The sequence below is a fragment of the Anopheles marshallii genome, chromosome 3, assembly GCF_943734725.1.
Source record: "Anopheles marshallii chromosome 3, idAnoMarsDA_429_01, whole genome shotgun sequence".
In the NCBI taxonomy this organism is placed as follows: Eukaryota; Metazoa; Arthropoda; class Insecta; order Diptera; family Culicidae; genus Anopheles; species Anopheles marshallii.
In genome coordinates this window covers 54,743,279-54,755,324 of record NC_071327.1, presented here as the reverse complement: position 1 = coordinate 54,755,324, position 12,046 = coordinate 54,743,279, and the positions used below count along the sequence as shown (strand labels likewise).

General features: G+C 46.6%; 2 protein-coding genes across 2 annotated transcripts in view; one reads left to right on the top strand and one right to left on the bottom strand.

The window, feature by feature from the left end:
- The window catches only part of LOC128715986 (uncharacterized), a 151,500-nt gene that overhangs the window by 56,142 nt on the left and 83,312 nt on the right, over nt 1-12,046 (top strand). The window lies entirely within an intron of this gene.
- Nucleotides 4,568-10,171, bottom strand: LOC128715988 (phospholipid-transporting ATPase ABCA3-like). Its single transcript, XM_053810908.1, has 10 exons — nt 9,937-10,171; nt 9,671-9,870; nt 9,338-9,598; nt 8,998-9,252; nt 8,803-8,935; nt 7,347-8,721; nt 7,186-7,274; nt 6,743-7,104; nt 4,817-6,675; nt 4,568-4,748 (listed from the first exon to the last, which is right to left on the bottom strand). The coding sequence occupies exons 1-10, from the start codon at nt 10,154-10,156 to the stop codon at nt 4,568-4,570; spliced, it is 4,935 nt and encodes a 1,644-aa protein (XP_053666883.1). The 5' UTR covers nt 10,157-10,171.

The window sequence follows — 12,046 nt, the reverse complement described above, 5'->3', positions numbered from 1 at the left end:
TTAACACACACATTGCTCCATTTGAACTGGAGTAGATAAGGCATACTTTTTCTATCTTTTGTTTCATAATTAAACAGCATATTTAGTGTACAGAATATCCAACTCTGTAAACGTCTACTTTTTAGTGATTTTTTTTTTAATCTTTCATATATGACTACATCATCACGCTCCGCTTTTGATTGAGCTCAATTGCATGTAAATTATCTCCCACAGGCTGCAAAAGTTTGCCCTTGCAAGTGCCAAACCTCCAACTGCAACATTACCACCGCAGGTGCCAATCAGCCGCTTATTCCAGTGGTACTTAAACGAACGACCGACACATAATTCGATCCGATCCGATGAAGAAAGCCCAAGCTATCGGACTCGTCCGTGGCAGTAATTTAATTGCGGTTTTTGCACCGGTTCGCTGAAAGTGGTATCAGCCTCATTTCGAGTATTTGCATCACCGGAGCTAATTAGAGGGGATTTTGTGCAGCCAACCTACCCCGGTACACTGCACGCTGCACTACGCGATTAAACCACCGCTTAAAGGACGATTTTGGTGGCGAACATCGGTGGGAGGGCTCGCATTAGGCTTTGATGTAAAAGTTTTTCGCTCTAGACCGCACTCAAAGCACCCGCCCGACGGTGTACTGCTGAACCTGCTAAACGTTTTGATGATCCAATTTCCAATTATCATCCATTGGCAGCTGAGCTGCCGCACCACACGAACCATTTCGAGAGAGGTTTCTTCAAACAAAAAGTTCTACCACCATGCACGAGGCTCACTTTCCAAGGGCTGTTCCATCGTGCCATCGAATCGGACCGATGCATACCGATTGTCGGTCAAATTGGCTGCTCGCTAAATGCGATCAAGTGCGCTTGATCGCTGGCCAGAAATCATCAACGCATTGGCGCACCGTCAAAATTCGTGCCCAGTCCATTACGGTGCATACGACCTCGTCCTTGGAATCGATGGAAATCGATCGGCTTCAATTTCCCAACCCAGCCAGCGGAAGGCTTTTCGTTCGCCATCGGTCGGTGCACGGCGCTCGATAAACTGCACCGTTTTGCTTCGTGATGGGCACTAAACCGCCCAAAAGCTAAATTCGTAAAGACCTTTCTTGTCTCATTCCTACTGCGGAAAGGAAAGGAAGGGAGGAAAGGAACTGGCCACCGCCAAAAATGGGCTGGTAAATGGTTTCTCTGTTGATGTATGTTTTTTTTTTCGTAAATTTTAAACTACTCACCGGAATGAACTTTTGGTGGGTTTGATTTCAAGATCGATAGTGCCCATCACGGAGTTGCGGTCGCTATCTATTTTTGGGGTGCGCCACTGGAAGCTGCCAGCGTGTAATGGTTGACCTTCGCTCATTAGCCATCGGCTGTTATGTTGTTCATAACCATTTTATAACACTATTTAGCAACTGTTATACAATAAATGCTGTTAGATACAAATTTTTGCTCAGAATGTAATTAAATTTGTAATCTAATTATACCGAAAAATTGACCAGACCGTCCTTTACAAATTATAATAAATATTAAATGTGTAGCTTTTCATACACAGATTGCCATTAATTTGTGGCACTACTTCAAACTCAACATTGCTGTTTCTATTAAGGTTATTTTTCAAATGTCTATTGACACTTCGACTTTGCCATCCTTCTCCGACATAACGGAACATTAAAAACAGGAAACATCTGCGCCATTATTTTCATACCTACGTACCGCTGATGAATTCGTATTTCACAAGATAAACACCAATGTTTACCATTTTTATCTATCTGAAAGCTCCAAAATCACTGGACAACCGAAAATGTTTTTTTCCGAAAAAAGCCTGGAAATAGAATCAACATTCGGTTACCAAACTTCTGATCACGTTCCTTGGACGTGCAGCTTACCGTTGACCAGCAAACAAAAAAGTATGCCAAAAAACTCATTACCAACCCAAAGTTAGAGTCGCCTGCTGGTACACCCACGCTTCAGCCCCGATCGTACCAGAAACGCCCCGCACCATGCCTAAAGCTCCCCGGAAATCGTTCAACCACTGGTCGATCTTTAATCTGCGCTGCGTGGCTTTGGGTGCACCGTTCGAGTTGAAGCACCTGAGCGCCTGCCCACTCGAATGCCAATCCGCTCGATCCGGTGACAATGGTGCGCGCACCACCTCAAATCCACAACAGCAACAACGCACAAAACTGGCCCCATCACGGCTTCGGACCAAATCGGGCATGTGGAACTGGTGTGGTGACAAATACAGCACAGCAAACACCTTCGCAGCATTTGGCAGTCTGCATTGTGTGTCAAAGCCGCTTTCGGTCTTTTCTCTTTGGCGTTGGCCGCTTGGATAGTTGGCGTTGTTTTTGACCTGGCATGGCCGCGTCACCGTTTTAAAGTAGCCGTTAGCATTGTAGCTTTTTTTCTCTCTTCTAATTGTCATTAAATGAGATCGGCTTGCGTCATGTGGACAATGTAGAAATGTTATACAACTAAGGTAATTTAAGTTTGTGTAAAACCATTAGAAATGTTTGATATAATCTTACGATCAACTACCTACTACCAGACAGTGTAGTCCAATCAAGATTTCGACGCCACTTCCATGTTCTAAACTACACAAATAATAATCACAAATACATAATTTCAAATGATGGTTTAAAAGGCCTCAGAATATGGGAAATGTGAAGATCACACCATGAATCATTTAATCCCAAATTTTCTTCCATGCTGCTTCATTTAGAAGTCCGCAGCACTGCGTTCGTTTTAGTCAGGATTACTCTTGCATTGGCAAATAAGAGTAGAAGTCTTTTTGCGTACGGTTCGATCTAATTTTATCTCGTTCTCATGACTCCTAAATCTCCTATTTAGTTTAAAACTCCTATTTAGTGACTCCTAAATAGTGTGTGTAAGCCAGGCACCCACATCTGAATTTCAGGTTCAACCCTCATTAATTCATCTGAACAACCAACGCGTACTTACGAAATGATTATGGCTATTTAATATATTTTTCATAAACAAATAAAATCCTGGAATATTTACGATGGAGAAACAGAATAATTAATTCGAGTTAAAATGGATCACATTAAAGAAAGCTTTCGTGTCGAGTCAAGGCGTATCAAACAAAAACACGGACGGAACGCATTATTACAACACTCTTTTCCGTATTTCGTATTCCGCGTATGTATTCCTTTAAAATAATCTAAAAAAGCAACAATTGCTTCAAACTTGGAACTGCTTCAAAACCCTCGCAAAATCTTATCAAACAACAATTTACGCAAGGTACGAACTTCGCCACTTACTCGCCGATGACGTCTTACTTGCGTCAGCCAACCGCTAGCCTGTCCATGACCGATGATGGAATATGAACGATTATTTGATTGTTTTAAAATCGATTACCCATACCCGGCACCCAGCCAAGCCATGCATAATCGTTACCACCCAACCCATACCGGGGCGTCTGCCATTGACATTGACAGAAATTCAATATTGATTCGCGGTGTTGCGCTCTCACCATCGTACAGAACGTTTTATGTGGATGGTTTTTTTTTTGTTGTTGTTGTGTTGTAATACAAATTTCGTACCAACTTTCATCAGAAAGCGGAAAGGATGTATGAATCGCGCAAAATGCCACCTGTAGAACACTGTGCGAGCATGTGAAGGAATAACCCGAGTACATCGGGATCGATCGCTGTTCCGGAAGGAAAATTTATTTATTTCCATTCCTTTTCTTGTCAGCACCATTGGCATGCTACTCGCAGTGGATTTGTTTTAATTTTGCCTTCCACTGCTGGTGTCACAGAACACCGGAAGTTTTGGGAGATGCCGGGCGATGAATAGTGGGTGCGTCGGGTATTGCTTCTTCCGCTCGGAGTGTTGTCAAAATTGATTAATTTCATTTGCCGCTCATGCAGCATGGCTTTGTTTCGAAATTAATCACATTCTCGGTAATGCCCGCTGCACGGCCGTAACGTTGTTAGCGCGCAGCATTATGTCACGTTAGCCACAGTGTGTGTGTGTGTGTGTATCACTACCGCCGCACCGTAGGAAGGAGGCTGAATTTTCCTCCGGTCACAGATGATTGATGAAAGCAATCCGACACATGCTAGAAATTCATGTCCTGTCATCTTGTCGAACGCATTTTTGCAGATACGATGGGAAGGAGACGATTTGTAGGGTGCTTTTGTTTTCCTTTTCTCCTGAAGGAGGAAAGGATACATTTTGGGAAGCATGACTTGTGCAACTGACGTCGTTACCATATTACGTTACAAATGGTTCGATGTCGCCCGTTCCGAAAACCAATTAGTATTAAATATTCTAAACCAATAAACACCTTTTACGACCTACGACACATGTTACAACGAAGAACCTATCGTTTAAAGACAATATATGTCTGTTTATTGTTCTACTCAAACATAAATCAATACTTTGTTTTGGAAACAGTACTTAAAACCAACACCTGTCACTGGTAACAATTAATATATTGTTTGATCACAATTTGGTTGCACTGCAATTTGCACGTTGACTGATTCTCGGTTTGGCCTGCCACAACCGACAATACTGCCCCTCCCCACCTCCCCCCGGGGAATACCCTTTAGTCTACGATTCTTTGATATTTGGTGAAAAACAGGAACACCTGCTCGAGCGTTGTTTGCCCGAGGGCGTAATCCTCGATACCGAACTGTTCTTTTGATGTTTCCATCAGACCGAACATGGTCGACCACCGTTGGTTGCTGCGTGCGATGTGGAACGTTAGCGAATCCTGGTACTCTTCTCTGGAATGGCAAATGCATAACAATTACAAAAACGTTTGGAAATTAACACCTAATATTATACAACGCACCTCAACACGGAACCCGTAAATTGACTAGTTACGAACGATTTAACCCTCTCGGCGGCATCCGGCAGATTGCGCTTTGTCTTGACCGTAAGTAGAAAACCTTCGGAGAATTTGTTCTTCAGATGTTGGGTCGAACCGAGACACTTGAACTCTCCGTTCACCATGATGGCTAGCCGGGTGCATAGGGCCTCACATTCTTCCATACTGTGCGACGTCAGCACGATCGATTTGCCCGAATTACGAATCTTGCAAATCACGTTCCAGAACTGTCGCTTCGCACCCGGATCCATACCGGTGGTCGGTTCGTCCAAGTACACCACCGACGGGTTGCCAATCAGTGCCAACGCCGTGCTGAGCTTTCGCTTGTTGCCTCCGCTGTACGCTTTCGTGCGCTTGTCGAGATGCTTCGTAAAGTTCAACTCTTCCGCCAGCGTAAGTGACACACCATTAATCTCTCTTCGGCGAACTCCACGCATCAGCGCGAAGATGTGCAGCGTTTCCCGGCCCGTCAGATCTTCCAGCAGTGCGTCAAACTGTGGACAGTAGCCGATGTGCTTGTGCACTCGATTCATATCCGTACGCAAATTGAACCCATTCACCCAAGCATCACCGGACGTTATGTTCTCGTCGCCGGTCATCATCTTGAAGGTGGACGTTTTCCCTGCCCCGTTGATGCCCAGCAGTCCGAAGCATTCCGAGTGCCGGACGCCGACGGATAATTTGTTCACTGCTACAAATTTGCCGTAGCTCTTGGAAAGCTCCTTCAATACCAGATTGTACGACACCAGCTCTCCATCACTGCAGGCGGCAATGCGGCGTTTCTCCTCCAGCACGTCCGAGTCAGTTTCTCCCTGATCGTTAGACATCTCGACATTGTTCGCTTTGCGGGAGAAAAGCTTCTTCATCACACGATAGTCCACGAGCAGTATGATCGCGAACGACACCAATCCGATGCCGGTGAAAAACAGCAAATTCCGATTGATGCCCGTCTGCTGATCGAACGTAAACGCACTCATACCGCAACACTGCGGCACCAGTAAACATTTGAGTTCCTCCGTACAGATCGTAATCTGCTCGCAGGCCCGCTGGCACAACGCTTCCCGGCCACCGACCATGTTCAACGCGTTCATACTCTGCGTCAACGAGAAGCTCGGGAAGAATAGGAAGATCCACTCGAGCACGTCCGCCACGTCCTGTAAATCGATGCCGTCGAAGCGCAACAGTGAGACGGCGGTGAAGAAGATCGTACCAGACAGCACATTCAACAGCATCATCTTCACGAACCCGGTAGCGGGCACGTGGAACATGTACGCGAACAGATATGTTACCGGCAGACTAGAGAAGGCGTAAAACAGCAGCACCAAAAACACTCTGCCCAGCTGTTCAAACGTACTCCAACCGTCCTGCTGTATGATGGCGAGCGTGACGATGTAGCATATCGCCGACAGCACAAACACCAAATAGTCCCACAGGTAGGAGATCGTCCAGAAGAGCGTGACATTGACGCCACTCACGAACTGCAACAGTTTGGCCCGCGTTATGCGTTCCTTGATGTAGAACAGGATGAACAGTGCCGACACGAATGCCATCGCGAAACCGGTGTTGAACGCTAACTGAAAGCCGGCATTCGCACCGGTTTCCAAGCGCTGCAATTGGGTGTCCAATCGATACGGCAAGGGTTTGTTGCTGACTTGCAGCTCACAGTCGGGGCAGAGCGATTGTAGCAACGCGTTATAAATCAGATTGACCGCCAGCGGTGCACTATGGTACGCTTTGTTGTTAAACCACGCCGTACACGTGGAACTGCTTAGAGAGGCACCCACCCAATACCGGGTATTGAATGCCGCGATGTTCTGCGCTGACTGGAAGATTCAAAACGCAATCAGTCATGATTGATCTACTGCATTTTAATGCCATGCTCATTCCTACCTTGTTAAGTATGTACGTACTCATGTCTTCCTCGATCACAACTAACTGATGTACTGGAGGTTCCTGCCGGAATCGCTCGCGAAATGCTTCAGTAGCCGATTCTAGACCAACGGCCGTTTCCAGCACCGTTAAGGAGCCAGTGTAACCATCGAAATTTATCTTCAACTCGGGAAGATCTCGCCCGCCGGAGGAGTTTAGAAAAATTAGATAGGACAGCAGCACAAACAGCACCGGTATTAGCATCTGCAGTGAAAGTGTTATCCAGCTTCGAATTGTTGTGAGGAATTTTTTGTAAAATTGTGCATAAATTTGCTGGAATAATCGCCTCGAACCATCCAGAAGCGTAAGTCCGTCGAGTGCGTCTGAAAAAAAGCAAGACACAAACAAGGTTTCATTATCAATTTCCTGAATGTATGGGTCTCTGGATTTTGTTTCCCCCGTACATATATCGCTGCTTTCGCTCATATCTATAGATCCATGCCCATTGGTCACTGCCATAGAATGGTCCGTGTTTTGTGAATCGCTTCCGGCGCTGGCAAAAGAAAATTCAATCACAGCAATTAATTAACTGTCCCTGCACATTCACACATCATCCGAGGCTCACCGTAAGAACACCTCTTCCATCGTGGTAAGCGATATCCCGTAGCTCGATATGCCGCAGCTACCCATCTGGTCCTCCAGCTCTTCGAGCATCGGCTGGAACACCTTCAAGTAATCCTCACGCAGCACAAACGATAGCTCCGTCCCGATGTCCGTCTCGATACGCACCTCCGGGATGTACTTCCGCAGGATGGACACCACCCGTTGCTTGTCGCAGTGCGATTCCTTCACGCAGATCAACCGATAACCGGCACCCAAACTTTTCTTCAGGAAAAACGGTGACCCGATTGCACGCAGCTTGCCCTCCGCCATGATCGCTATCCTGTCGCCCAGCACATCCGCTTCGTCCATGAAGTGCGTGGAAAGGATAACCGTACGGTCCACTTTTTCCTTCTGGATCAGATCCCACAGGGCACGCCGAGCCGACGGATCCATACCGGAGGTGGGTTCGTCGAGCAGTACCACCCGTGATCCACCGCACAGTGCAATCCCGACGCCCAGCTTACGCTTCATGCCACCGGACAGTGTGTGTGACTGTGCGTTCCGTTTGTCGGTCAGTTCGAGCAGGGTGACATATTTCTCTATCTCATTCTCCGTCTTATCCCGCGATACGCCCTTCAGCTGCGAGAAGAACTTCAAGTGCTCCGCCACCGTCAGCTCGTTAAACAGCACGTTGTGCTGCGGGCAGAGTCCCAACGAGAACCGCACATCCTCAATATCCTTCCGGATGTCGTATCCATTTACCAGGGCCGTACCGGACGTGGGTGAAAACATTCCCGTCAGCATGGACATTGTCGTCGTTTTGCCGGCACCATTATGTCCGAGCAGGACCGTTATCTGTCCATCGAACATGTTCAGATTTAGTCCCTCCACGGCCACCTTCTTCCCGTACACCTTGCGCAGATTCACTATCCGTACGCCGGCCCGTTCGATGTTCGGTTCTTGCTCGAAGTACACCGAGCTTTCCATCTTCTGCCGGTCACCGGACCCATCCTCGATGCGATTCCGCTTCCAGAAATCACGCGTGAAAAGGAAATTCCACGGTTTGGCAACACCGAACTCACCCGGCATTACCTGCTCGAAGTAGAGCGCAATGGCAAGGTAGAGCAGTGCATCGACCAGAAACATTACCATCACCAGCCCAACGCTGAATTCGTCCCCCATCGAGGGCGATGAGAATAGGTTGCTCCACTGCAACCCGACCTGGTTCGCCTCCAGGCGTATCATGTTCATAATGCCAAACGACATGGCCGTGTTGGAGAGCAGGCTGGAAGCTATCTTCGTTCCCATCGCCATCTCGTCGTAGTTCTGCACGGCGATGTTGAACGGTATGGCAAACAGGAACCACATTAGTCCAGCGATTCCAGCGGCAGTGTTCGCTAAACAAAAGATGATTAATCATTGCACATTGCCGGATCGATTTGGAATTGCGTCAGCGCGCACGCGGGGATGCGCCTTACCTTTGTCGAAGAAGACACTCATCATGAAACAGAAGCATATCGTTACCAAAATGTACGTGAAGAAGAAGAACCACAGTACCGTCCAGTCGGCGTACTCGATGACGGACAAATCGGTGTTTGATGTTAGATTTGCCTGCAATGGGAAACAATGACATACATTTCCATGCTCGATGCATTGGCGTACGGGCGCCTTACGCTGATTAGGAACACCAGCAGCGAGATTGTAATCAACAGCAGAATGAGACACCGTACGAACCACGCCGTCCAGTGCAACCAGTTCGGGAGGCCCATAATTTTCATCGCCTCCTTCAGTTGCTTTTCCTTCTCGATGGTGATGAATTTCACCGTGTTGATGCAGGTGTAGAAAAACGAAATCAGTATTATCATCGGCAGCAAACGCTCCATGGCTACCAGCACTAAATCTTCGTAGTACGGTGGATAAGGAAACCGCTGTGGATGATATGAGTTCGCAGTTACGCATTGCACTACACTTGCTATCGGTGCCGTCTGTGATGACCAGCGATGACTCACTTACCCGCAGTGATACATCCGGCAGAACATATTCGGCACTCTGCCGTCGTATGAAGGTACGCGAAATGGCGGCCTGCAGCGTGAGGAAACCTTCGCGGTAATAATTCGGACTGCCACCATCCGAATCGTTTGCATTCCGCAGCCCCTGCACGAACGGCACGACCATGAAGTTGGTGCGCCAATTACCGAATGTCCATCCGGTGAAGCGCAGCTCGCCCGGAAGACGAACGGCAAAGCGAAGCTTTTGTGGCAGATCGGTGCTATTCTAAAGTGGGCAGATGTGCGACAATTAAGGAGCGGACATAGATATTATTAATCACCGATGTAGATTACTTACTGCGTAGCTATCCGGGAACTCGATTCCACCGATGTAGTTGCTCTGCATTAGCTGACTCTCAAGTTCGCGTGCATTTTCCAGTGGAATTAATGCCACATTGCGAAATGTTCTAATCTCCGTATCCAGTGCATCTTCCAGTAGCTTTTGCAGTACCTCATTCTGTGGTGAGTATGCCACGCTGAAGGATACGGGTGGAAAAACTACGGGTGAACAAAATTAATAAACAAAGCATAATAGAATATGTTCCACGGTGTAAAGTAACTTACCACCTTCAAGATCAGCCAGCGATCCTATATTTAAACGATCAAAGATCGTTGGCTTAAGCACCTGGTCCGGATCAACTAGGCCTCGCACAATTATTAACATCGCACAGCACAATACCGGTATTAGGATCTCAAACACCGTCTGCACATAGTGGCGCTTCTGTATGATCCAGTTCTTCCACAGCAGCAGCACAAACTTACTCCAGCGCGAAGTAGACGCCATGGTGGGAGGTTTCCGAACAGAGCTGTTGAACGTCCAAAAAATAAATGTTGCATTAGGACCGGAACGAGGAATTTGCTTCCAGCTTTGCAGCACTTCGGGGACGTAGTCACACTTGTGCTCAAAATTGGCGATGTTTTTAATGGTTCCATTAATGCGATGAATAGCACTTATCTATCCCTAGCACTGGTCCATCTTATCATTCAAGCACTGTTGACCGAAACGACACACACACGCGTTCGGAAAGTAATTGGCTTTTGATGAATTTTATCTACAATAGCGTTTCGTAGATAAACATTTATGATGACGATAACATGTGTTGCAGAAAACGATTCACCCATGTCGATGGGTAGTGTAAGGCAAGTGGAATGGAATTGTTTGAAAACTTCATAACTTTTTTTTTTTGCGTTGCGATTAATAAATCTTCCAAAACATCACAAATGAAGCGACCTGTACAGTGCCGCTTCGCATCATCATCAAATCTAATCTAAAAATTATTCCACGAAATTCCATTCGGCATGTAATCAAGCTGACAAGTTTTATATTTTCATCGTTATAATTCATTGTTTAAAAGCTACATTTAAAACAAATAATGTATGATGAATGTGGAATCACAACACAACACGGTATACCGCTAGAACTTTGGCCCATACTTCAATGGGAACACCGGGTGAATCATACACTGCACACTATGCCCTGCATGATAATTCATTTCTTATCATTTCAGCATCTCGTCAAAACATGTGTAGCGCCTCATAAAAGCAGTTCAGCCTGTGTTATGTGTAGAATAAATATCTTCCTTTTCCCTTATCACGCCTGGACAAACTCTTTTTTCATAATCGAGAACGTCGCGAAACTTCCCCCTGTGGGCGTATGGGGCCCAGTTTATCAGATTCTACGCTCAATCGGAAGCAATTGGACGGTACCTTTTGCGTGCGTGCGTCACAAACTCCAACCACTATCACGTTGCGTCACTATTAGTATCACTTGTACTGTTACAGGCTTTGCTTAACTTTGTTCCTTTGTCGCATAAGGACAAAAAACTCAACCAACTATTACAAAACCAATAATGTAACTGTACTGAATGCACACCATTTTTAATGCCTCCTATTGTCACTGACCACTTCCCACCGGAAACACTGTACCGTGCAAGACAGCAACGATCCGCTTGTGCCGCATGTCCACGTTGAACTGATTGTGTGCCGAATCAATTTGTGCCACTCGGTACGATCTTGCCGTCGCGCTCGAGACCACAATTACGGCACTCGTACGAATGTTTATCAACAAATCGCTATAACCAACACTAGCCAACTGTAGGTTGGTTACTAATGGCGCGGGTAACCATGTATGCGAGCATTACTAAGCACTATTATACGTTGGTGCTTCTTTCGAACGCGTGTTTTCCCACGCGTGACGCCAGCTGAAGGTGTTTCTGTTTGCGTGTGACCTTAGGGGTGGTGTAGAAGTTTGAGGGCTGATAAAAACCTCCACCCCGTAACGTCATCAACGCTAGCCGGCATCTGTATCCGTGTGGGTAAATATTCCAATAACGGACCAATGTCCTTTACCGCGCTTAGCAAAGGTTACCAACGGTAGTGACCCTTGGAAAATTGATTTTTCCTCAGGAAATCGATCGATGCCCCCGTTTTACCGTTGACACTGGGACCGACGTTTTACGATGCAAACGTTCATTTAGTTTCTTCGGGCACCATCTGGCCCCACTCTGGTAGGCCACGCTTTTATACAAAGCAACACTTTATCCCCGTCGGATAGGTGTGTATTATTCACTCCACGTCAACGCCATTAGGCGTGGGGAGGAATATTAAACCGCATGCATGCAAATGTCCCCGGGCAATAGCTGACGGTGTATGGTACTTCAATATTAGATACGTT

Bases quoted from the DNA above. Each gene is read 5' to 3' on its own strand.
- LOC128715988 (XM_053810908.1), bottom strand. From the start codon at position 10,156: ATGGCGTCTACTTCGCGCTGGAGTAAGTTTGTGCTGCTGCTGTGGAAG. The intron at 9,871-9,936 runs GTAAGTTACTTT...GTTCACCCGTAG, and splicing joins GCTGGCTGATCTTGAAGGTG to TTTTTCCACCCGTATCCTTC. The intron at 4,749-4,816 runs GTGCGTTGTATA...TTGCCATTCCAG, and splicing joins TTTACGGGTTCCGTGTTGAG to AGAAGAGTACCAGGATTCGC.